The sequence below is a fragment of the Pyrgilauda ruficollis genome, unplaced genomic scaffold (genome assembly GCF_017590135.1).
Source record: "Pyrgilauda ruficollis isolate IOZ18807 unplaced genomic scaffold, ASM1759013v1 scaffold108, whole genome shotgun sequence".
NCBI classification, from domain to species: domain Eukaryota; kingdom Metazoa; phylum Chordata; class Aves; order Passeriformes; family Passeridae; genus Pyrgilauda; species Pyrgilauda ruficollis.
Window position 1 is genome coordinate 1,696,812 of NW_024508988.1, and position 27,705 is coordinate 1,724,516.

General features: G+C 38.5%; 1 protein-coding gene across 2 annotated transcripts in view; it reads right to left on the reverse strand.

The window, feature by feature from the left end:
- Window positions 1-1,322: 1,322 nt before the first annotated feature.
- The window catches only part of OXCT1 (3-oxoacid CoA-transferase 1), an 85,762-nt gene continuing 59,379 nt past the window's right edge, over window positions 1,323-27,705 (reverse strand). For both annotated transcript variants that reach the window (XM_041472220.1, XM_041472212.1), the window contains exons 14-17: window positions 18,257-18,346; window positions 13,410-13,490; window positions 11,285-11,386; window positions 1,323-5,123 (exon numbers count right to left, since the gene is read on the reverse strand). In XM_041472220.1, the coding sequence (XP_041328154.1) occupies window positions 5,088-5,123; window positions 11,285-11,386; window positions 13,410-13,490; window positions 18,257-18,346 (309 nt within the window). In that variant the 3' untranslated portion in view covers window positions 1,323-5,087. The remainder of the gene's footprint in view (window positions 5,124-11,284; window positions 11,387-13,409; window positions 13,491-18,256; window positions 18,347-27,705) is intronic.

The following is a 27,705-nucleotide window of genomic DNA, read 5'->3' on the forward strand; positions in this document are numbered from 1 at the left end:
ACAGGTACTTTTATCTTTGCTGGAGCCTCAAAACCTGATGTTATGTAAATACATTCAGAAAATTATTCCTTCCCCATCCTGTTGTTCTCGGAAATTCTTTCATTTAAAGCTGCCAAACACACTGTGGAATGGGTATGTTAAGATCCCTGGTCTCCATAAGCAGATGGCTATGTGCAGAAGAGAGGTTCTGCTCTCAGAAGACTACTGCTGTGCAGCAAAGAAATTATGTCCTGGCCAAGTCCCCTCCCAGCTCCTGTGATCCCCAGCCTCCTCACTGGGGTCAGATGAGGAGCAGAAAAGGCCTTGGCTCTGAGCAAGCACTGCTCATGATAAGGGAGACATCCCCGAGTTACCAACCCTGTGTTCAGCACAAATGCAAAACACTGCCCCATACCAGCTACTGTGAACAAAATTAACTCTACCCAAACCCAAACTAGCTTGTCAATAGGCAAAACAGAAGACATACAAGGTACCACAAAACTTCTCAGACACACCTGTAACTTTCTCCTCTTGTCAGAGGAAAACATAGCCTTCCACATTTGTATGAGTGGATTTCAGAGCTGCAAGATTGCTGTATTATCTCTGGGGGTTTGGCACTTACCTTGTCACCCCCTTCACAGGGATGTTGGATTTTGACCACACATATAAATTACTGAAGAGTTTCATTTCCGAGAAAAACATCAGGGTTTTTTTTAATGGCTCTAAACATTTTTCTTCACATTTATCAACCTGCTTTCTGATGATACTGAAGAGATAATGATTCTGTGACACATTTATGCATGACCTTATGACAGGTATGGAAGGATGACCCCACTACACAGAGACATTTTCATCCCTTTGCAATCATCCACTTTATCATTCAGTAGGTGGTTAATGGAATTTGTCTTCATGTGTCATCTAGTACAATTTTCAGAGTGCAGCCACACGCTAACATCGATGATTAACATCTCAAATGTGATCAGTTCTACAGCAGTTTTAATGAAAAGGTAAAAAATCTCTTCTCTAAGGACTACATATGCAGTCCATTATTTAACTTGATTGAAAAACAAGCCATTTCGAAAATGAATGTGATAATTATGTTTGAGATTGACCCAACAGAGACACCAGTGAGAAGAGAGAACACATAGAATCCAGCTGTTAACTGATTTTTGAGCTTCATTAGTTCTGTTTATCAAACCCATCCACACTCAGACAAGACTGTAAGTTTTTGCCATGTGCTGATGTGTGATATGCTAGTGTGAACACAAGCCAAACTTTTACTTCTCCCAAAAGCAGAACAGAACACCACAAAAAATGGTAACAGACAAATTAATAGACAAAACTTGCGATTTTAAAACTTAACTTTATTGATTGTTTTGCAAATACATAGGAAGGACTTTGATGTTTAGTTTGCAGAGTTTACAGCACAGCTATGTTTTCTACATTGTTTTCCTTTTTCAGGGAGAAAAAATCAATAAAATATAAAGTGGAGTCCAGTGTGATAATACAGTAGAATCATCATCTGCTTCAGAACAAAGACTATTAACTGTCCTTGTTTGTGAAGTGCTGTCAAGCAGGGAATGATTTCAGTCCCTATAAACCTTAATCCCTGCAATGCCAACTATTGCAACTGCTGCTCAGAGTATACCTTACCTGTGAACCACACTTGTGCCCACAGAGAGGGAAATACTTAGAAGTGCTTTAATTTTTATTTTGCTTAACAAATTCATTTCAGAAGTGGATTCAAAGCTTGTTGCAATTATCTTGTGCGAACTCATGACATTTTCATAACAATACCAATATTTTAACACAATCTTTTGTCCTCAAGATACAAAAATTCATGTGTGACATACATATCTTGTCTCCTGTTGCTACAGCATCATTGCCGTATACGGAGAGAGCCTGTTCTCCTTTTATCCCCAATGTTCAGCACCATGTACTTTTGCTCTCTTGCATTAACACTGACACAAATAAGACACAGAACTCAAATGTACAGCACGTATGACAGTCTTCAAGTACTCTTCCACACTCTTGATCAAGTGTGATCCCCAAGATGGAGAGAAACAAATAACCTCTTGCACAGACCTTAGCTTCTAATTCCTCACAACATCCCTGTGAGGTAGGAAGAAAAACATCCCCTTTTCCAGCAACAGGAGACAAGGCAGAGAACACGGCTGTCATTCCACAAGGCAGTAAGTGGAGAACCAGAAAAGCTGAAAATCAGGAGTTCTTGGGTCCTAATTCTTTGACTCAGAAACCAAGGTGCTAAACTCCCAGACATTAACAGGTCATTAGTCTTTTTATAGCCATGTATTAATGACAACAATGGCTTCTGTGCGTGTACCAGCAAAGTGAAGTTCTGTGGCAGAAGCAGTGCACACCTGATCCTGCCCTCAGACACTTCTGTACTTCATAGATGTGTAAATGTTCCCTGGAATTAACTAATCAGTTCTACAACTAATGTAGCATAGATAATTGCAATAGATCAACATTGTAATTTATAGATTTCTTTAAGACTTGCCCATCTGTTTAAACGTTTGTGTTCTTTGGTCTTTTTGGTTTTGTGGGGTAATTTTCCTCTGGATAAGTTAACAGTAGCTACCCTCCCTTTTACAATAGTTTTTATAATTCTCCCCTAAAACCATCATCCATTTTGGGTACTCTATACAAAAACTTTGAGTGAAGATGAACAAAACGCTTTCAGAGACTACACCCATTCCCTCAGAGTAGCTCTTCGGAAGGTAAAGACAGGCACCTTGTGCTGTGTATAACACCACAAGGGTCAGAAATGTCACAGAAGTGTCTTCATGGATTAGGGAAGAGGCCTCTGCGCTGCTCTATTCAAAAGTGAAACTGTTTACAGTGAGCTAAAATAGTCAGGTTTTATTATATACAGATTTTTAATCTTCAAAACCTCTGTGAGCAGAATTTGAGTCTACCTCCACAGAAGAAAAAATGGTCAAACTTAACTGATGTGGAATGAGTGAGTAACACAGGGAATACATCTAAATAGCCTAAATAGCCTAAGCAGAGAAAACATACGAAAATTAACATGCTGTGTTAAGATATCTTGGAGCACTATGATAAATGTAGTTTCAAGTCTTTGATGAAAATTACCTATCAACCAAATCACTTGTATACATTAATCACGAAATTAGCACTGGTCTTTGCACAACACACTTCTTTCCCACAGGCTCAGCATCAGGTCTTGCCTACAGATGCAGGCTACACAGTGGCCTACCACCCACTAGCAGGTGTTCAAGCAGGTTCACCCACCCAGGAGTTCAAGTCACAGTTTAGTATTATGGGTATACTTTTGTACTGGCATAATGGTGTTTACAAAGGCATTTTGTTTATTCCTTTCTGGGATGAAGGGTAGCTTGTTACGGTATTGACAAGAGATTATCAAAGAACTGTTTAGGGTAAGTGCAACTACACAATATAATACCTCCAATTGAAGCAGTTTTACTGCTGTAAAACCCAAGTGTGGATCAAGACAAATTTTGTAGCTGTTTCCATGAAAGAGAAGCATTTCATATTTTAGAATAGAAAAATGCTGTAAAAAGGCTAGTACAAGAGCTTAATATTGCATGATTTTTCTGTCTGGTTGCCTGAGAAATGTGTCACATTCCTTCCATTACACACATTGATTATGGTGAATCCCTTATTCACTTAATATTAGAATGTTTTTCTATGTCATGTGCTAAATATGCTTATTACATATATGATAGGCATTATATAAACTTCTTGTTCATCTACATTTTACTTGTTTTTCAGTCACTTAATATGCCCCAGTCCTGATGTCACACATTATGTGAGGAATTATTTTAACTGAAGTGTTTTACATGTTCCTATTTATATAAATGACAGAAATGACAGAAACCATTATATTGGAGAGAACATTGTATTTTAGTAAATGTTGATTTCCAGTCAATTCATGCTCTGTATAATAAAGACATATTGTTCTGATTTGGTATGTGAGATCCAAAGCTGTTATATTATCTGTTTGCAAAAGTAACAAAATATAAAAATGATTTTGTAATTAACAGGGAAAATAAGACCTTCATCAAAATTACTCTGATAATATCTTTTCATTTTGATTGTCTCAAGATATAATGAAATTGGGTTCCAAAGTCTTTAGATTTTTCTGGTGCCTTCACTGACGAGTGGTGCATATTGCTTTTACCCTTAACCATCTGTATTCCCTTCAGAAGCCTCTTCAAAGTGTCCACAACCTCCTCTTCCCCTGTTTCTCTATGAGACACTGGAAGGACAGACCTGACTCTAGAAACTATATTCATTTGCCTTTGACTGGGATCTGAGGGGAAGCATTATTTCTGGAGAATAAGAGCAGTTCATGTGGGAAATTGTGCAGCTACCAGTTGTCTGCATGAGGACGGACATTTTTTCATCTTTCTCCTTCACAAACTAGCCCCATTCTAGTTTGTATAACTGAAATATGAAGGGCCACAGTTGGACTCTGGGAGGTATAGGCCTCTCGGTACCAACAGACACACACTGTGGAAACAGCAGATATATTTAGGTACCAATTACTTCCACTGGTTTAAACAATTTTGTTACAGACTGATGAAAAGGTTCAGGAAAAGGAACATCCATATTCCCAATATCTCTCTACAGATACATGTATTTGTTATAGACCACTCCAGAAAAGAAAGACCCACACCTTTACAGGAGAATAAACATAAGTGCTATAGTTCCAGAGCAACAGATATCAGCAAACAAAGAGGCAATCATAAGTTTTGCATGATTTTCTTCTAATTCTGTGTAAAAAAACCCTAGTATTTGGCAGAGAGACTACAAGGCATTTTTTTTTCTTTTTTTACAGTGATCATTAACATTTTACAATAACATGATTCAAAACTTAGAGAATATATTCACCATTCCATTAAAGTTGGTAAGGTTATGAAAGCAGAATACAATTAGGCTTATAGTTACAGCCTGAGTTTAACTATCTGGAAACTACTTAGAGAGCCCTTAAAAAAAAAAAAAAAAGAAAATAAAAAAAAGTAACATTGCAAGACAGTCATCAATTTCTCCCGTTTGGAAACAAGCCTTCTTGCAAATGAATCCCAGTCTGTAATTCGCAGTTAAATCTGCCTCATTGGTATTAGTTTCGGTGAAACCTAGCAAAAAGGGAAAAAAAAACCCCACAAGAGTTGTCATACAGATAAGATCCAGCTGTACAACAAACCCTTCACTTCCACCTGTATCTACCATGTACCACTGAAGACTCGAGACACTGTGCTTATTTAACCTGCCATATTTGCAGTATGTCAGAGATAAACACTACCACAACTAAATTTTCTGTTTCAAGAATATAAGATATGTGTTGTGCTTGTATCCAGACTCTCAGCTTCATTTACTTTGAGATAGGTTATAAGAATGCAAGCATATTAAACTTGGGCACATGAACCTGTACTTTCCCCCTGCACAGTCTTCTGTGCAGTAACAGCCAATCTGTTGGAAGATGCATTTGAGCAGGGGATATGCAATCAAAGGTATACATATGCAATAAACACACTGCAACTATTGTATATAGATACATTTGATGGGATTATTTGTTTGATAATGATATAATACAATATCAAATTTATATTTCCTATTTTTAAATGTCTTTCTTCCATTCACATTCAATTTTATTTGTTTAATGATTATACAGTTAATTCTAATTTTGCCTTTTTTTAAAAAAAAATAGAAACCATTGCATTTTCCCATTCACATTAATTTTTCTGTAAGGACACATTTAAGTATTCTATTATTTAAATTCATTTACTCACAAAATTCAACTAGTGATATTATAAGATGTACAGCTGGCCAAAAATAAACCACAGTAAGCCTAAATAGGAAGGTAGATGAGGAAACAAGGTGTAAATAGTAACAATACAGAGAAGACTTTGTATAGCAGCAGCGGTTAACATTAGCTTGGACTCTCACTCAGGTCTACACAAACCTGCTGAGAAATAGGTCTCCACAGAAGGTCCAAGCCTCTTTAATTATCTCCTGATTCCAGCCTAATGCCCCAGGACGAAGATCAGAAATAACTCATGTGATCTTACTTTTTCAGGATGAAGAACAGTTCCACGGATAATCTGGCCCCTAGTTGATTAATGTGCCCAATGGAAGCATCACCTACTGCATCCTCCTGCCTCCTTTACCCATCTTTTTCAGTTAACAGTACTCAAGAAACTAACTCATGAAAGAATAATATATAAGTGCCTTTTCAAGCATTAATGCCTCTTTCTTTTAGAGGTACAGGGCTGTATTTTCTGTACCACTTAGATTTCTATGTGATCTTTCCTCCAGCCACTACATATCATCATTTATAACCTTATGAGACTATCCACTGAGGAAAACTTAGTTCATGAAGAATGTGTTTACTGTATCAAATGCTAATGAAATGTTTTCAGTGGATAGCAACAATTCATTGATTTTTCAAAGTTGTGTGTGAACTAGGATAAAAATAGATGTAATACGTACAATGCATCAGCATTCCTGGATTAGTTCCAGAAATGTTTCAACATTTCAGAGTCCAAGTTACTATGTGCCTCACTTTATTTGGGCCTATTTGTGCCACAGACAGGGATGGTTCCATTGAAGTAAAGCTAAACACTGGAGGATGAAGATAGAAGCACTAAAATCTGTATTCTGCAAACAACAACAAAGGCAATTACTGGAGAGATTTCTATTATTTCTGATGCTGCTGATTTCAGTACCATCAAAACATCAAGTGTTTTACATTTGATGAGCATATTCCATTAAATGTGGTGTCTGCACATCTGATACTAACAGCTGTCATTTGTGTGTACCACTATCCACTTCAGATGGGTCTGATGCCCGTGAGCCTGATGTGCAATCATGTCTGCTCAGGATAAGGGAGGTGGTGAAAGCCCAGCACCACTCAGAACTGGACCCAAACACAACTTTTGCTCTAACTAAAATGTGATTAAATAAGCAGAAAAATGCCAATGTAATAAAACAGATGGTTTGTGCTTGGAAAACAAGGAGTAATCAAGTCTGAAATGCAGAAAGCATTTCAGGACTCCCTGAGTCCACTAGAGACAGTCAATCCAGTATCACTCTGCGCTAAGAGGACAGCATTTAGTAGGGCTGAAGGGGCTTAATGCAGACTGTATTCACAGTGCACTTCCTATGGCACATCCTAAGCAAGACAGTCTTAATATTATTTCACTTGCAGGAAGAACACCTGATCTTGGAAGCTTCAAATACTTTGCTAATTTGGACAGGTAGGTGTTCTGGGAGGAGTTTGCCCATGCAGTCCAGTATGTGGCCTCTCAACTGATAAGACACATGGCTCTGGGGCTTGTTGCAGTCCAAGCCTGTTGAATCTCTGATTTCCAACCCCAAAGTACCCTTTTCAGCCACACAAACAGCCCTATGCTTATTTCATTGAATTTCCATGAAGCAAGCATTCCTTCAGGTTCTGATTCTGAAAAAGGCTGAATCCTGTTAAGTTCCATTGGCCTTAACAAGGAAGTAACAGCAAGTTAGCGTTCAAAAATGTAAACTGAGCCCTTAAAAACCAAAAAGAAAAAAAAGTGCCCATTTATTAAATTAATAAAAGTTGCTTATCTCTTATTAACACCTATTTTTTTAATTTCAGAGAACCGCAAACCACAATTCTAACATCAAATATATATGTGTATATATATGATACAAAAATCTCTTCTTAATGGTTTTTGCAGCAGGGGTGATTGATCAGGAAAAAAAAACCCCACAGCTTCCGTGTAATAATCAACTCAGTCTTGCAGCAGCCTCAAAAGAAAATGTTTCTCAAATGAAAATGTACTTCCAGAATATGAAATCTATATCCTCTATAACTTTGAACTCAGTGGTTGAACTTGCACAGACAATTCCTTTTTGAACATATGCAAGACTTGGCAGATGCTTTTTCTATACAACATGCTGTCTTTGAACATTTTGAAAAAACAAGCTTTAAGATTAAGGGGGGGAAAAAAGTTGTGATGGGGATTTGTGACTTATCCTGATTATTTTTATAATTAAATACATCTGCAAAAGTATGTTCTGTCATGGTCTCATCAACGGTAAAAGGCAGTACAAGCCCAAACAGATTGCCTGCCAAGGTGATCTATACTCTAGGCTACAGCAAATCTTATTTAAGCATGCAAGATAAGCCAACATTTTTTCTTCACAGCACTGTAAAATCGAGGGTGAATTGTTTATTTTTTAAATGATGCCAGTCTATAATGAAGATTGTTGACTCTAAATCACGTTTCCTTTGACATTTTGTTTAGCAAATGTTCTTTAGGAGATGCTTTTCCAAGTAAGTAAGTAGTCTGAAATGGAACTGTACAGTCAAATGTGTCTCAAATATGGCCATATAGACTATGAATTTCTCATCTCCAAACAGGAGTAGTCTACATGGAGTGAGGTAGTTACATATAAAGATATAGTCATCTCTTAAAATCTCATTTCTAGTGAACTCAGAGAGACATTTGTTTTAGTTCAGATCATACACTGCATCTACTGGAGAAAAAGCTACTAGAAAAGGGGTCAGCTCCTCATTTCCCCCTGATTAGTTCTGTTTCAAACTAGGAAAATATATGATCCTGCTTTTACTGTGGCAATACAGTATCACTAAAGCTCCTGTCATCGATATAAATAAACCCAAGATGTCTCATTCAGAGAACATAAATAATCACAAGCACAACTGTTACTCTTGAAAGAAAGCCTGAGGCAGAGTTTTGAAATGTGAAACAAAAGGACCAAGGATGCTGCAGTCTGAATAACTGCCTATCACTATGCTCAAATTCCTATTTTCTGAAATTCAAAACTAGGCAGAGAACCTGTAGTTGTTTGCTACATATGTAATTCAGGCCATCAAGGGTCCAATATTACACAACAGCAACCCAGTCTTGCTGTCAAAGATTTCCACAGAAGATTTGGTAAGGATGTCAATGATAGCAGGATTGGGACACTATGGCCTGGAAACATTCTTTACAAGATGTGGGGGGAAGCACACTTCCATGCCACAGGTTTAATAAATAATTGAGGTTCATGACATGTTTTCAATCTGCAGTGGTGTGGGGACTGTGGGCACTTTTGTAAGGAGCCATAACTACATCACACCGACACCTGCACGTGCCCTGGCAGAGGTACACACTTTGCAAACAAGCATTGCTTTGCAAGCACTTATGCAAGCTGCTTTCAAGGTAAGTACATGTAAATGCATAAACCAAGAAGCATCTACATTTTTCATGCCCACACCTCGTGATTTCATGCATGACTGCGGCAGCCAAACAAAGCAGACTGTGCTGGAGTTTGCTTTCTGGAGAATTAGGAAATGATGCCTGTGAAAGGTCCCTTTCTGGTCTTAGAGAAACATATCCCAGGGAGACAGACAGTGAATTGTTCCAGTACCTCTCCTCAACTCCTAACTTCAGGCTACACTAAAGAGTGGAAGTTTATATCACTCCTTTGTAATATTTCCAGGAAAGCACCAAGGAACAGAGGGTGGTATTAATCTTTTCTTTGGACATAATTGCCTTGTCCTGTCATACTTGCTGCAAAGCTTAATCTCATGGCCCATCATTTTAACCTTATCACTTCTTTCTCTGAATTTTTTGTTTGCTTCTGCTTTCACTGCCTTGAGCATAAGCAGCTGGCCTTTACTTTGGGAAACACCACTTAATTGAATAGGTATCTCTTGGTCATCTCAACCAAAAAAAAACCCAGGTCCTTTCAAACAAGCAGGTTTGGAACAAGTAAGGAGTGTTTTCACTGACTTCTGCAAACAGAAGTCCTTTGCTGTAGTTTACTTCTATTTAAATGCTTACTAAAAATTGCACCTTCAAATTAATCACGAAGTTACTCCCCAAATTAAATCCAAAGCAAAGTGACTGACTGTGATAGATACAAACCTATAAAGATTATTTTTATGTTTTACTTCTGGCTGCTAGCTGCTTGACAGACAGATCAGGCCAAGAAAAAGAAGTCCTGGCATTATCAAAGTTCTAAAAAATTTATAATTTTTTATTAGATCAAAGTCAGAAGCTGGATGAATCATTTCATTTCCACACATAACTGCTGTATATGGAAGGTTGCTTCCACTTTAATTAAAAAAAATAATGACTTCCCTAAAATATGACATGGAAAGTTAGTAACCTAGCATAGTTAGGTCTAGCAAAGTGATTCTGTAGCAGTTTCCTGCACTCTGCAATTGTAGGCTACTAGCCTTTAATCCATCATCTTTTTCTCAGATAACTAAAGGTATTTTCAGCAGTTGACAGACTTTTATTTAAAATATCTAAGGAGAAACATACACAATCATATTTAGTTATCAGAAATACTCTCTTATGGACAGGAAATAAATGAAATTTCACAGGTCCATTGCTCAGGAAGTTTTCTTACTACCAAGAATATGCTCAAAGCCTTAATAAAAAACCCTTGCACATACTAAATGCTCTGCAGTCTGTCAATTAGGTGCCATAGCCATGCCATGAAGCTCTCCAAAAAGGAGTATTTTATTTCATTACTAAATATTTCTGAACTATTTTTGCAGCACAATTTTTATAATGTCATTCTTGCTGTACTTGCCAAAGGAGGGTTGAACTGCCCCAAAAGACTTCACAGCACAGAAAAAAAAATTTTGAAATGTTGATGTAGGGACAGGCCAAGAAGAATCTATATTATCAACTACACATGCACTCAGTTACACTCTAGAGTGCTACAGCTTTCCATTAATTATGCAGTTTTGTGTTTGCATTAAGTAAGACTTAAGAATGAATGTGAATGTCAAAAGGCAGGGGCTTTCTGGATTAATGCAGAGCATAAGTTCAATTTGTACAAGGCAGTCTTAGAGCAGCTCATTGACTGGCACCACTAACACAGAGGGGAAAACTGTAGTCACTCCTGTCAAGAAGACTCACAACTCTACCTAAAGTTAGCTGGCTACTTAGCTACAGAGAGTTAGGTAAACTAGCTTATACAGTGAAAAAATAAATATTTATCCATCTCTTAGAGATTAAAAGACTTCCATCTTCAAAGCACAGAAGTTTCCTTTCCACTTGTCTTTTTAGTCTAGGTTATTTCTCCATCTCTCCTGGTTTTCCTAGCTTTTCATGTTTCCGACATCATCATACTACATCAGCTCCGAATTACCTCTCATTGTAAATCCCACATGTAATCTATTCAGTCCTCACCTATAACGAAGAAACTTACTTCAACTACAAGCCTTCATGTGATAAGTATTTGTGGAGAATATTTGTTCTGACTCCAAACTGTACTGGTTTGTAAAATTACTTACTGCAAAGTCACAGCCAGTGCTTTTCTTGATATCATCTACTGTCAGTCCTTCCCAGATTTCTATGAGGGTTAATCCCTTCTTCTTGTCCACATCAAACACTGCCTATTAAGTTAAAAAAGCACACAATTATTTTTTTTATTATTAAAAGAGAAAATGAGGATGTAAATGCAGTAAACATTGAACAAAATGGTCTGCTGAAGTTGATAGCATCCCTTCAGTAACATAAGATGCCACTTTTCACTTTCATGACTGACTAATACAATTTTCTGCTACATTTTTTTGTACTGAGAAAGAGAATCTAGAATGTGTTAGAATATCTAGAATCTAGTATGTGTTAGTTTTGTGGGGGAAAAGTGCAGCTGTTCATCACTGCAAGAAATGTGGACCATGCCTGCTGCTCCAATCTGGTGAGAATGGGAGGTTCAAAGGAAAGGGCTGAGATGTTCTTTGCTGCAAGACAATGTCCACCAAGAGACCACAAAAGAAAGAGGAAGGGAATGTCTCCCCATCCTTTTATTTCATTTCATGGCCAGTAGAGAGATCATCTTTGGCTAACTATAAGTTTTCTCCAACAGCTACTGCATACCAAATGCAAATGCTAGAATTTTTAGAAGCTAGCAGTGAAAGACAAGATTCCCTGCAGTATTTTTAAAAGAAAGCCTGAGAGGAAGAGGCTGAAGGAGCAAAGGCAGTTCTGTCTGATGTCTTCATAAGATATGCACTCCACCTCTGAGACTTACAAGAGCATCAAATAAAAATACCTGTAAAACAATGTGCACTTTAATAGTGCCTACCAGAGGGAGATACACAGGTTGCAATTCAGTTGCCAGGGAAACCATAAGGTCTAAAGTAATTTTCTTTAAAAATAAAAGTTTAGTGGCAAAAGACCAGTGAAGCTTGAACTTGAAATCAAAGTGAAGTCATAAGCTTGTCACAGAAGTGTCCTGAAACCTAGTGGTCCTTTGGGCACATGAAACTGCTTTTTATGGGACTGGAAAAAGACAGCTTCTTTAAGTCTTAAAAGAGATGCTGGGCATAAGGAACATTCCAGGCTGCTAGTGTGGAAACAGAATTGCAACACTATCCAAATGTTGTTGCATATTTGTATCACTTCCTAATAAAGCCACAAGATCTGGTAATTGACAAACATTTGAGACATTTCTACTTGAACATTTTCTATTAGTCCTTGCTCTCTCTCATTTTCTTTGTACCTTACATCTGTATGTGGCCAGTCAGTGGAAGAATAATTTTAAAAAAAGAAAACTTCCATATTTTATTTTCCCTTACTTTGTGAAGAAAAATCCTTTAGATGTAGCAATATCCCACCATGAGAAAGCAAATTCTTCATCAGCACCTTTGATGCATTGTACTTGACATGATAGATGGCTCATAGAGGGACTGTTCTAAGTCCTTAAAAATGTAAACACCAAAAATAAAAGGAGTATGATTACAGCAAAAAACCTTAAGTCACTTATCCTTAGCTGAAAAAATCCACTAATGTACTTTGATCAGCAACATTATGAGATGCTTATGTGTACTTCCACCGGAGAATAAATTGCTTCACAAATGGAATCAAGTAAGGACAAAAGAACTAAAGCTCTGCTACAAACAGAGAGTATGCAGTATACATGAAAGAAGATGCCAACTGTCTAACCCATGTGTGCTCTGCTGGGAAACAAAACACCAAACAAACCAAACAAAACAAAAGGACAAAAACAAACCAAAGAAAAAAAACCCAAAAAAAAAAAAACCCAACTAACAAAAGCAAAGAACAATGCAACTTTGCCTCTCAAGCTGTGATTACAGCCATATTAGAAAATAGGCATGTCACAGCAAATTGTCAGAAATACTTTGGGGGAAAACAAGGAGATACACAGTTTTCATGCCTGTCATATGTGGCATCTTTGTTCTGAAGGCATCTAAGGGTACAGTTCAGTATGCTAGATGTCAAAACTTTAATAGGAAAAATATGAGCCCCAAGACCTCTGGATCTGAATGCCAAGGCCATCTTTTCCCTTCGATGGCAACAGATACTGAATATATTCTTCATCTTTGCTAAGCTTTGCTATTGTTATTAGGGATAGAGGAGGAAATTATTAACAAGGAGTCAAGAAAAGTACTTTACCTTTTCTGTAATGATGCGGTCAACACATTGTTTCCCAGTAAGTGGTAAACTGCATTTTTCCAGGATTTTATGGACATTTCCCTGTGTTTAACAATACACAAATATCAGTTTTTAAAAAACTCAAATAAGTTCACGAAAATCACAGCTGTAGCCATTCAGTGTTATTTAAATATTCAATGTGCTCAGAACACTTCACATTCACTTCAATGGCTAACTAGGAAGAATCTTACTGTACCACGGAGTGGACTCCTGAGTTTAGAAGTCCTGCACACTGTTGCTTAATAATCTGCCCTTCCTGCTACAATGTGAGGACAAGAGATATATGGAACCTCACTGATGTGAGGACAAAAATTAGGGAACAACACTATGGGCAACGTATTTCCCTGTCTTATCCTTTATCACAAACAGTATGTACAGGATCAGCCACACACAGAGGAACTTCAGATCCCCAGAGTTCAAGTGCACAGTCATGCTGTCAAAACAGTAAATCCAGTTTATTTATCCATATTGTCTCTGGGAAAGTCCTTGTCTTTTTTCCTTTCTTCTTCTTCATTTTTAAAAAATAATAGTTAAAAAAATGTCTCTAGATCATACTATGTTAATGTAGGCTGCAAGAGCTATGAATGGATATAAGGCAGATTGATCATTACTTTTTTAGTCAACATTTTTAAGTGCTTTACAGAAGTAGCATTAAGTGCACACTTCTCTCATTACCCCATGCTTTTAATTTTTTTGTCTAATCATCAATTTTACATTATGCATTTCAAAACCCTCAGAGTATAACATGTCTCATTTAACCATTTAGAATCATCAGTTTACCTTAAGGCTTAATCAGGGGCCATCTCACAGCCAGTTTGACTCCTGAATGATAACACAATGAGCAATCCATGAGCTTTTGAATTTATCTTTCTCTTCTTTCTCTGTGAGAAACTATTTCTTCATTCGAGTTACTTTCAATTGATCTACTTTTATATCCTGTCCATCTTGGGAATGTCCTTGTGCAATCTGTGTAAGGGCCAAGACGAATTTGTGCTATTTGTAATATCTTCATCAACATATCAGCTACACTTTTTGGTCATGTGAAATGAAGTGTCTCTTCGTGGCACCTAATTGAGATTGAAAGGCATGGACTTACGGAGGTGACAGCCTGAATGGCTGCTGTGACCCTGGGAACTGATATATTTGAGCTTCACAAAGCTTGAGCTGAAGATTATTGTATCACCAGCTAGCCTTAAAGATGAAATGCATTTCCTGATCTTTTCAAAGGTTAGACTCAACGATCTTAGAGGCCTTTTTCAATGTAAATGATTCTGTGACTTTTGGAAGACATCCATCAGGGCACTGTAAGAAGAGAAATTTAAATGGAACTGCATGATTTTTACCATCTGAATTTATTCAGATTTATTCAGGATTTGTTCAGATAAAGGAAAAGACTATTGTGTAGATACATAAAACCTTAGGTGTTCCAGTCTGCTTTAAATAAAAAATTCTGTTGTTGAAGAACAAAAAAGTCCTTAGTCTTCCACAACACATTAAAATCAGAACTTTTCACAGAAAGGAATTTTCAATTCAGTGTTCCACGTTTCAGTCATGCCCAAATCAAGTTCTTAAAACCAGTCTCCATTCTGCTTTCCTGAACAGTGTAGGCAACTCATCTTACAATATGGAACAATTATCAGCCCTTACATTACTGTGTTTTGTAAAACATGTCAATGATGGTATGGGGGTGAAGACTTGACTTCTAATTTTCTCAGGAAGTATTTAGAAAATTAGACACAAATGCACTGTTTAGACATCAAATAACAAGCTTATATTATTCTTTTCCTCATGGCTACAAAAGAAGAAGTAATTTAGAAAAAATACATTAAGAAAAACTAATGAATTTGACATAAGGTCCATTTGCCAAGTGTCTCTCAGTGGCCTAAGCATATAGAGCAAAAATTGAAATATCCTTCTGCAAATATGCCCTCTTGATTCCTGATAATGCTGTAATGCACAGATTTTCTGAGTCAGATACTGTTTCCAGGCAGTGGTATTTAACTGTCATTGATGAACTCAACCTCATAAGATAGTTTTTTTCCTTCTATATAGCCTTAATTCCTTGAGATTTTTGCATCATTCTGCTATCATCCACAACTTTTTTAGCTGGCTGTGGAAAGTGTTTCTTCTTGTTTCAACTAATTTCAGTCAGTTATCCCATCTTTGTTTATGAGGTAGTGGCAATTCTGCATCCACCTACTCCATTCCCTCATCATTTCATGTACTTGTCTGTTACCCTTCCTCAACAGTAGTTTTTAAACTGATGATTCTTCTACAATGCTGATTTCATGTTCTCTCATCTATCTTCTGTAAATTTTGGTTTTCATTACATGCAAAAACTTAAGTAATTTAAAATGTAATTAACTTAGGACTGAGTATATTTGTTTGTATTTGTAACATGATGCATATCAGAGTTTCAAAAGAATAAAGTTCCTTGAGCATTTGGGTCATAAGACAGTTACTAGTTCCACCATCATAATTTAGTGTAAATTATATTCTGCCTGTGCTGCAAAGACTCAGTCTATTTCTATGTTTAAAAACTGCAACATGTGTACTGAAAGGAGAAGGGCTATTAAACTCTTTAAAAACTTACTTTAATGTTTAACAAGTCATCACTATTATTAAAAGAAAACAAACAACCAAACTTGAAAATTATTAGAAGACCATCCACAAGATCATAAGTCAGACAAAACTAGCACAAGAACTACCTCTTGCAGCACCTTTTGAACACGTCCATTAAAGGCACTGCCCACACCCCATGTCTTCCACTATATTTCCATTAATCAAATCTTGAGTGCTGTTGATTTACAGGAAATTTTCATGTCTTATGGTAGAGTTCTTATTTATTTGGAGAATAAGATTACAGAAATGTCCCTTTAGTAGAGAGCCAGCAGACACAAGAGACTGTCTCAGTACATGCAAACTGTTCATTCACTCAGTGCCACACTGGGCTTCGAGCAGGATGAAGGATTGCTCCTCTGATGCAGACATTCACATGCAGTAAGTTTTTGATAAAATATTAGGTGTAAAGAATTGAAAAGTAATAAGTAGAAAATCAGCTCTAGAAGATGGAGTCACCCCCAACAAAAGGTTTCTGACTTTCAGAACTGGCCTTTTGGATGTTATTTGACTACTCAAAAAAAAATGAAGAGCACCTGAAAACTCTAACAGCAGTTTTGATCTCTAAACACTAGATTTCTATAGGACATAATCTTCACATCTGAGCAAGCAAGAAGCATCAATATGAAGACCCCAGAAACAGGCTAGGTAAGAAGAAAAAGGGCCATTTTAAAATAACAGTAAAATAAAAATATTGCATGTTGTTAATTTGGCAGTGCCTTTGCACAAAAGCAGAAGAAATTATTTATAAAAACCTGTAACTGCAGAAGTGTACACCAGGCACACTGTGCACAAAAGTGGACAAAGTAGATATCCATACAACAAAATAAATAATTCTATGCCTGACCTGCTCATAACAGTGAATCTAACTCTGCTTTCCTTCTTTTCCTGTTTTCCTGTACTCCTACAGACAAAACAAAAACAACCCAGAAAACAATTTCCAAACACTGTTTTGGAAAAATATTTTAGCAGTCGTACCTTTAGGAGAAAAACTGGTTTGATTATATTGTGTGTGGACTCTAAGCCTTAACCAAATTCCACAGTAAGTAGACATTTAGCATAAATATTTATTCAGATCACATGCATACCTAAAGTGTGTGTCTAAGCAAATGGATAACTCCCTATGTTACTAGTTTTTGGGAGGCTGTGTGATAGTGATGCAAGCCATGAACATGAATTCATTTAATACTTTCATTTACTCATACATGCATATGAACACGACAACTATCAGGCTAAACTCAGTCCTGTTACTCAAAATGTGCTCCTTGAGATCACAGTTTAGTATAACTTGTGAAATTACAATATTTTTCAATATATATTTGCTTTTATTTTCAAGTGACAATTAATTTTTCAAATCTCCTTTAAAAAACACACAACGGTTAATATATTTACTCTCATATTTACATATTTACTATAGTTTACCATGCAAATTCTGACAAGACATACTACTTCAGAAAACACAAAATTAATTCTTGTTGCAGACATATAATGATTTTGGAATAACAGAAACACAATAATTTTTTTAAAAAGTAAATTGCTAAACATTTGCAGTGGAGAATTTTCTCCTTCAGTACATTTTTTCTCCTACGTTAGAAGCTTCAAATGAAAAGCATCCTATGATCTTTTGGGGGGGACATCTATCTATAGCATATACTATATCAATACCCTCACAAGAAGTCTCTAGATTAACTACTTACACATAATGATGTAAGGGAGCCTGCATCTCATCACGCCAAAAAATATATTCTATTAAGGTGTCAGTACCAATGTGACTGACAACTTCAAAGGTAAGTATCTTTCCATCACAACAAGTATTTGACCATGGGAAACCTCATTTTTCAAATTATTCTGAGGCAAAGAGTAGAGTAGCATCTACTATAGCTTTGGCAATGGCCACCCCCATTAAATTCGCATGAAGCAGCTAAAAAAATATGTGCAGCTTTTAAACTTGAAGCTAGTATTTAATTTTTTTTTTCCCCATGGTGAATGATTTACTTACTAGAGGAAAGGACCCATACTAACCTAGTCTCCAGCTGCATCACCATATTAACTAAAAGCAAAACTCAAATCATCACAAAGTAACAGAATTAATATGACCTTTTTTTCCTGGTTTTTTTTTTGTTTGGTTGGTTGGTTTTTTGTCTTTTGTGCAGCACAAAACACTGATTTAAAAAGTGCCAGAGCCTTACCTTGGCTGAGTGCTCCATGGTGACAACCACTTTGGTCTGTGCACTAGATACCAGGTCCATTGCACCACCCATTCCTTTCACCATCTTACCCTGAAATGAAATTTTTAATGGAAATGTAATTTTTTTTTTAAAGATAATATTGTGGCTGCAAATGACAGCACAAGACAGTCAACTGCATTTAAAGCCCACCTATTTCATAACCACAGTATTCAAACACCAACAGAGGGAAAAGAGCTGTCTCATTCTTGGCTCTATATAATGCAAATAGGAGGAGAGTGATGAGTAGAATAAGGAGAGCCACTGCCATGGTTTGGTGTTCAGCTACCTGTATTTTTACTTTCTGTAATGTTATGGCATTCAATCCTGCCTGCTTCCATTACCTTAGAGTGGATGCATCTGATCTTGGAAGGTAAAGAGGTCCAGACCTGACACACTACTGACCAGAAATGATCAGAAGTACAAAGTTCTGTGAGTATGAGCACTTTTGAACACGCTCTAGACCCCAATAACTAAAGACAGCAACAACCTCATATACCAACCCAGAGCTGCCAGGGAGGAAAGAAAGGGGAGTGCAAGAGGGGCTAGTAGCAAACATGACATAAGGAGGGCAATGAGGATGGGAAGGGCCTTGAGGGAAAGCCATATGAGGAATGGCTGAGATCAGTTTAGCCTGGAGAACAGGAGGGGAGACCACATTGCAGTTACAACTTCCTCTGTAGAAGAAGACGAGGAGCAGGCACTGATCTCTTCTCTGTGGTGACCTCTGACAGCATGTGAGGGAATGGCCTGAAGTTGTGTCAGAGCAGGTTTAGGTTGGAGATCAGAAAAGGGTTTTTCACCCAGAGGGTGGTTTTCACCCAGAGCACTGGAGCAGACTCCCAAAGAAGTGGTCACACCACCAAGCCTGTGAGGGTTCAAGAAGCCTTTGGACAATGGTCTCAGGCATGTGGTGTGACTCCTGGGGATTGCGCTGTGCAGGGCCAGGAGTTGGACTTTGATGATCCCTCTGCATCCCTTTGAACTCAGAATATTGTGATTCTGTCAATTTTACAGATGAAAATAAATTAATTTCTGCCTCAAATGGTTTGCATTTGCTTTTGAGTGGTTATATGGACAGTAATACAACATTTACTGTTACAGATATAAAACCTAAAATTTTATGATTAAATGCCGGGAAAACTTCCTAGTGCAAAGCTCTTCTCTTGTGCTTCCTATTACCAGCTATGTGATCCAATACCTTACAAGTATCAGTACCTATTGTCCATGATAAAAAACATATGGAAGAGACTTGTCTCATTAAACTGCCACGCCAGCTACTTGTTAGTCTCTAGATCATTATGGTCTCTTATGTAATGGAGGCAGTTGTATTGGTTTGGCAGGGCCTGGTTTTTGGTAGCAGGGAGTCTACAAAGATGTTTCTTGTGAGAAGCTGCTGGAAGCTCCCACTGCGTCCAGCAGAGCCAAACCCTGATGGCTCTGAAGGTGGACATGCTGCTGGCCAAAACTGGGCCAATGAGAGAGGCTGGTAACACCTCTGTGATGACATATTTAAGAAGAAAATCAAAACAAAGTCACAAGGTTTCAGCTTCTAGTCAGAGAAGAGAAGGAGGTGAGAACATGTGAGGGAAACAACTTGGAAAACACCAAGGTCAGTGGAGAAGGAGGGGGAGGAGGTGCTCCAGGCACCAGAGCCAAGATTCCTCTGCAGGCCATGGTGAGTCCATGGTGAAGCAGCTGTGCCCCTGCAGCCCGTGGGGATCCACGGGGGATGCAGAGATCCACTCACAGCCCCTGGGGATCCACAGGGGATGCAGAGATCCACCCACAGCCCCTGGGGATCCACGGGGGATGCAGAGATGCACCCTCAGCCCATGGGGATCCCTGGGGGATGCCGAGATCCACCCACAGCCCATGGGGATCCACGGGGGATGCAGAGATGCACCCACAGCCATGGGGGAGGTGCCCATGCAGGAGCAGGCGGGTGCCTGGAGGAGGCTTGATCCAGCGCAGACCGGTGGAGAGAGAGGGCCCAGCTTCCAGGCTGGAGCAGCTTCCAGGCTGGAGCAGCCTGTCCTTGGAGGACTGCACCCTGTGGAAGAGTGACCCTTGCCAGAGCAGTTTTGGGAGGAGTGTCTGCCCGTGGAGGGACTCACGCTGCAGCAGGTGCGGGTTTGGCTGCTGCTGGTGAGAGTGGACCCACACAGGACAAGTTCACAGAGAACGTTGCCATGGGAGGGACTCCATGGCCTCTCAGGGGAAGGATTCCTCTCCCAGAGCAGCACAAGAAAGTCTTGATGATGAACTGACCATGCCCTGTACCCCTGGCAGGAGGAAGGGGGAAGGGGCTGGGGGGATATGGTGTTTTAAGGGCATATTTTACTTCTCATTATCCTCCCCTGATTCTGTTAGTAATAAATTTCACTTTGCAACTAAAGTTGAGTCTGTTTTGCCCTTGAAATATTTCTCCCAGTCCTTGTCTCACTCATGAAGCCTTTGTTAATTTTTTTTTGCTCTTCTCCGTCCTTTGCCCAGTTGTAGCAGGGGAAGGTGAGCAAGCGGCTCTTGTGGATGCCTGGCATTGGGTCAGTATCAAACCACAACAGCAGTATTCACTCAGAGACACATTAAAATATTCCCATTTCCCTGCTGTTGGCACAGTGAAGAACAAATCACATCTTCCTAAATCTATAAACAAGCCCTTTGGCACTGTTCAGTCAGACTGATATTTAATATTTATCACATAAATTATCATTGGTACTAAATATTTCTTTGCAAATAGAAACCTGAAAAGGATTTATCTCTGTCCTTAACTTCCTGGCACTGCTCAGATCATTCTCCATCCAGCCTGGAAAAACAGAGCTCTCACAGAGACTGGAGTGACCTCTTACCTGCCTGCCAGAAACTCCATGACAAGATAATGCAGAGTAGCTGAAGATTACATATTATCTCCACAGTAACTCAGAATATGTTTTCATTGAGGATCAGGCTATCAATACATCTATCCTGACAATGCCATTAGCTCATTTTCCAGGCCTTTTCCTTCTATTATCTACAGAAGACCTACAGTGACAAGTAAATGCCTGAGGAACTAAGTGCTGATGAAGGTCAGCAACAAATGTACTGCTGAAGAAGCTGTCATACAGAACTGAGAGAAGAAACATCATCCCTTTGTGTTGAAGAAAGAGGAAAATGCAAGATGAAGAGAAGGGCTTAGGGATTTTAAATTGCTTCATCTGCTCCTCCTCTTTAGGAAAACATGTTCATCACTGGTGGGTGGTGCCTAGTAAAGCATATCAATTCAGCATTAAATGCAACTAGCCAAGTAATTACATGCTTTTATTTTAAGGAAGACCCAAAGCATAAAAGACTTACATTGCTCTCAGTGAACCTACCAAACTACCACAACTTGCATTTTTCCCCATTTCTCCCCACACCATACTGGAAAAGGGGACAGGGCATGCTAAATTTGAATTAAATTATTCACGGCTAAAAGGTGATTCCAAAAAGATACTTCACTCATTTTTGCCCTACCCTGCTCCCTCAATTTATTTATTTAAGATGATTTTTGCTAGTTTTTAATTACAATGGTGTTGCTACCTTAAGAAACCTTTGAGAAGGAATGACAGTGCCATGGTAGAGCACTGGTAATTTGAAGCACTGTTATAAAACCCATTTCATCAGACAGAGCTTGAAGTAAGAATAAAAAGTTTTTGGATTAGCCATGCACTTCCGAGAGATCCAGTGTTGGCAGTTATTTATACAGAGAGTTGGGTAGAGAACAGACACAAGCTGACAATTTGCGTGCAGTTTTTCTGTTACAATACAAGTTGGGAATTCTCCTTATCCCATTGTGCTTTCATCAGCAGGTTTCTCTAAGTCTCAGTCCAAATAATACTAGAGTGCAAGACACGGAAATTTTGGACCTGATACTTTGCATTTTCTTAATTGACATCATCAGCTGTCCTGTTTCTTTGTGCAGACCAACATAAACCTACACAGTACTAGTGAAATTTCTTAAAATGCCTACTTATTGCAAAATTAATTGTTTTGTTATTGTGGTAACGGGGCATCTTTAAGAAAATATTACAGAAAAGTATGTATTTTCTCATCTAGTGCATTTACATCTGAACATTATTGGAGTGGTAAAATACAACATGAAAGAGCCTGAGGAATTAATTTAGCCTAATAGTGATGCCTAAACAGGAACCTTCATGTTTGTTTGGTCACCTGTGGCACCCAAGACAACCTGGCATTCCAGTGGAAACTTGTGAGTACTCCAATGTGGGCCAGACAGTCAAGATATTTTTCAAGAGAATGTGAAATTTTGCCTAAATAGTATTTCAAGCAAGTTAGAAAGGTGCTACAGCAAGTAGGAAACAACTTATAAGAAAATTCAAGCAGATAAACAGATAAAGAAGAGACAGATGAGAAAAAAGAGAAATATTCAGGAGACTTCTAACACTATTAAGGTCTTGAATCCATGCTGGTGCCTTAAAACCTTCCTCTATATTCCCAGGGGGAAGGACTTTTCTTCTGTAATTGAATTTTATAACTGCTCCCAACATCATACGAAAAAAGGCACCTGAACTGCTTGCTTAAGTTAAAATAACATGAACTTTTGAGACAAACAGATATTGCATCAACAGTACAGCAGAGCAGATGCTAATGATGAGTTCAAGAAACAATGAAAACTTGTCAGTGGTAAATGCATCTTGAATAATTCCATTTAAAACTGAATATCAAGGCACAGGGAAAGTGAAAATGTACCCTTGCTTGGAAAGGATTCAAGCCACTTCCCTTCTAAGAGTCCTTGCCCATGTTCCCAACTGCTCTAATACTGTATAAATAACATTCTGTCTGAAATTTCTCTTTCCATCCCTTAGATAAAAGAGTACACATGCCTCACACTATGCTCAAAGTTAGTGAAACTGCTGTTTCAAAAAGTCTTACAGAAGATAGCAAGTACTTCTAGCTTAAACTGAAAGTTTCCCATTTAACCTCAATTTTCAGGCATCCCCCTGAAGACTGCCTTTGAGGAAAGAGCAAAGAATTTAAAGATGTCAGCATTGTCTCTCCTGGCCACAGACACAGACGAGGTGTCAGGTATGAAAGGAAAAAAGGTATGGAAGGTGTCCTTATCAAAGGAAATCATTGTATCATGCCAGGGACAGACACTAAAATTCAGAGCAACTGGAACAGTATGAGCTTCACAGAGAAAAGCAGAAGCTAAGGTAATGCAGTGAATACATGGTACTGCCATCACAACCATCAATTGTGCTAATGATGCAGTCAAAAGGACAAACTGAAGGCCCCTTCAAAGATCTCTGTTCTGCCCCTCTCTGCAGCAGCGCTAGCACACATCAGTCACACAGCTCTCCCTCTCTGCATAGACACTGTCTGCCAGCACAGATGTGTCAGCATCACACCGCACAGCACAGTGAAGGAGGACATCAGATCCATACCTAATGATCTCATCAGTTGTGGGGTTACACCTGGTTGGTTTGGGAAAGCACATATTAGCTCAAAACTTTTGTTTTAGGAAAAAGCCCACAAAACAATCAGAACTTAATATTAAAAAAATACAGATGCATAAATCTACTCTAATTTCATAAAAATGTAGATGTCTCCTTTGCCCCTTGGTAACAGTCCTGTCCTGTATTTAAAGGATGGGTATATTTGTAGTTGATTCTAAAATGAAAGTCACAACTCTTCCAGATCTCACTTTCCATTTTTCCAGTGAAAAAGGCTGGATGAAGATTGTATCAAAAAAGATGGATAAAGCTCAAGTATTCTGAACTATACTTCCTTGTTCTATTTTACACTGATTTTATGTCCTTACATATGTCCCACTTATAGAATTATTGTAATTATACTGTCAACTAGGACAGCTAGATTAGATCTTGCTCTGAGAAAAAAAATCAGTGGGAAGTCATTAACAGGATTTTTCATTCAGAAGAGTGGGTAATGCAACAATACAACAAAATGTTAATACTGGCAGAATACAACAAAACAAAGCACACTCTACATGCACAACAGGGTAAATGTCATTTTTTTTTTTTTTTAAGATAGAAAAAAACCTAGTTGTATAGTTAAGCCATACAAGAAATAGCCTGGTTTTGGAGAATGTTAACCAGGTATCTCCTAACACACACAAAAACACATAGTGAAATGTAAAATCAAAAAGTAAGTCTCATTTCTCAAAGAATGGAGTGTAAGTTCTTGAATGACTTCTTTTTCTTGGCAAAATGTAATAACTCTACCCTAAAATTTAACATACACAAATACATGCACTAACTATATTTTTTTAAATTTTATTTTCCATAATCAGAAAATTAGGGCTGCGTGAAACACATGCAAAGAAAGTTGGGCAAATTTAATTCCTTTATTCTTCCATAAACCTAACTTGAAATAACCATCAGCATCAGATTTGAATGACAGAGTAAAATTCAAATGAATACACTGAGAAGCTGCATCTCAGGGGCAATGCAAAACAGTCTGTGACATGCTTCATTGAAATAGTTTTGCCTTACAGTGATGTTATTTCAGTGTAATGGGACAATTAAGCTGTCCATTCACCTTTGCATACCATTTACAAAACACACAGCATAGCATGCAATAATTAAATTTCACTGCCAACATAATACTAGTCTCACTTGAAAGTGATGGCTCCATATCATAGTAGCAGTTCTCACCACTAACCCACAGATCAGAAGTCCTTTGACATATGCTTGTATTTTTGAGACAGGCAGAATTTCTTCAGCTGCTCTCATTATGCAGAAAGCAGAGCTGCCACTTCCCACACTTAAAATTTAAGAGTATGAATAAAATACCAATAGGGAGCTCCTACATTCCTTCCATGCAGACTGAAGAGAAATAAACATGAAGAAAATTAACAGAAAAAGCCATCAAAAAGGTGGAAGAAGTAGAGCCAACACAATACACTCCGTTTCTCCTCTTCTGCTGCAGGACTTGTGCAATAGTGATAATTTTGTATTGCAAAGGCTCTCCAGGGCTTTCAGGCACATGTTTGTTTGGAGATAAGCAGCAAGGTGGTATATTACTGTAGGTGTAATTTCAAGATGTGTGTCTGCAAAAACCTAATACATCTTCATTCTAAACCAACGTCCCATTGGAAAGTAGATTTCCAAGAAGTCTCTGGCTAACTGCAAGTTCCATCCTTCTCCTCTGTTGAAATACTGATGTAGCCCTACTCATGTCCTAAACATCAGACAAGTTGATATTATTACTGAGAGAAAACCAGTCATTGAGCATTTTTAATCAGCATATTTTCTGTTTATACAGGTTTTAGCCCATTTTTAGTCCTTCACACATTTCATAGTTAATAGGTAAAATACTTTTCTTGAGTTTAATGCATTCAGTGCCCCAAATATACTAGGAGAATTAGGAGAGCAACTAGACAATGTATTTGGATTTGAAATGAAAATATGCCTTATGCAAGGCATTCCTACCCAAGCAAAGTGATGAACAGGCTGCAGTAGGGCTCCTCAGAGAAGACCTACAGCGCTCTCAGGCATTCAGGGACGCAATCAGGGATACACGTCCTTTCTTCCATCATTAAAAATTATAATTTTGTATATGAAAAACTCTTGGTGTGGAGCCCTCTATTTCCAGGTTACTCTCTACAAATAGCTAAAGGCAAAAATAAAACCAAAAAATCCTCATGCAGACACAGAGCTGGCTGGTCTCTGTCAATTTACCTTAATGTTAAAAACGTCTTTACTAATGAGGTCAAAGTGCCCAAAACTGTGCAAAATATGTGCTTTGAAGCTCTGTAGAAAAACTACCAATAACATGTAAAATTACACTCCTAATGCCTTAGGTTATACTAACCTCTACAGACTGTAAATTAGAAGATTTATTGTTGAATTTGAATGGGTTTCCTCATTTCTTCTTGTCAGATAATCTCCTTTGACAAAGCTTAGAATTTTTTTTGTAATTTTATTTCGCTCTGAATGTTTTAATCCTTTAGGTTTGGCTAGTCCAAGTTAGAGCATTAAAATTTTAGGCTGCTGAATCGAAAATATAAGGATTTTTTTTCCAAAGAATAGTACCAATTTATGTATCCAAACTTCACCTCCTGCAAAAATTACATCACTCTCTTCTTCTCTTAGTGTTAACTAAGTTCACTACCTTAGCAATCTAACATGAATTTTAGACTCCAGCTGAAGAATATACTAAAAGCTAAAGCTTATTTTCCTGGTTTGTATTGTTTGTAGAAAATAGGGATGCTAAATAGTGTCAGGTCCTGTATCATCTCTGAGGCTGCTGCTTGTTAACTTCTAGACACTGGGCTTTGAGCCTGCTACCTTAGGAAATGGTGAGCTTCTTTTGCACCTTTGGATGCATTCTGTCTGCCCTTGTGAACTGACACAAATCCAATCTATTAACCACTCCTCAATCCTCTTTGATGGTGGGTACTAAGTGCTATATCTACACATCTTCCAAATACCTCCAGGGTTGCTGACTCCACCACTTCCCTGGAGAATCTGGTCCAATGGTTGACAATGTTTTTGGTGAGGAAAGCATTCCTAATATCCAATCTAAACCTGTCCTGAAAAACCTTGAGGCTGTTTCATCTTGTACTATCAGTTGCTGGGAGAAGGGGCTGACCCCACATGGCTACAGCCTCCTTTCAGGGAGTTGTAGAGAGCAGTAAGATGTTCCCTGAGTCTCCTTTTCTCCAGGTTAACACCCCCAGCTCCCTTAGCTGCTCATCACAAACCTTGTGCTCCAGACCCTCTACCAGTTTTGTTGCTCTTTTGTGGACATGCTCCAGCACTGCAAAGTCTTTCCTGAACCAGACAGCTTTTCAGCCACTCTGTCCCAGCCTGTGGCACGGCCTGGGGTTGTTCTCACCCAAGTACAGGACCCAGCACTTGGCCTTGTTGAACGTCACACCACTGGCTTCAGTCCCTCAATGCAGCCTGTCCAGATCCCTCCGCAGAGCTTTCCTGCCCTCCAGCAGATCAACACTCCACCCAGCTTGGTGTCACCTGCAAACTGAGGGAGCATTCAATGCCCTCATCCAGATCATCAGTAAAGATATCAATCAGGGCTCTCCCCAGTACTGAGCCTTGAGGAACTCTACCAGTGACCAGACACAGATAGATATAACCCCATTCAGCGTCACTCCCTGGACCCAGCCACCCAGTTCCTTACCCAGCCAACTGTCCCTCCATCCAAGCCATCAGCAGTTTGTCCAGAGGAACGTTGTGGGAAATTATGTCAAAAGCTTCACTGAAGTCCAGGTAGACAACATACACAGCCTTTCCACCATTCACTAAGTGGGACACCCTCTCATTAAAGAAGATCAGGTTCTCAAGGAGGAACTTCCTTTCCCAAAGCCATCTGTCTGATGCCCTGGTTGTCTTGTATGCCCTGCATGATGGCACTCAGGATGATCTATTCCGTGACCTTCCCTAACACTG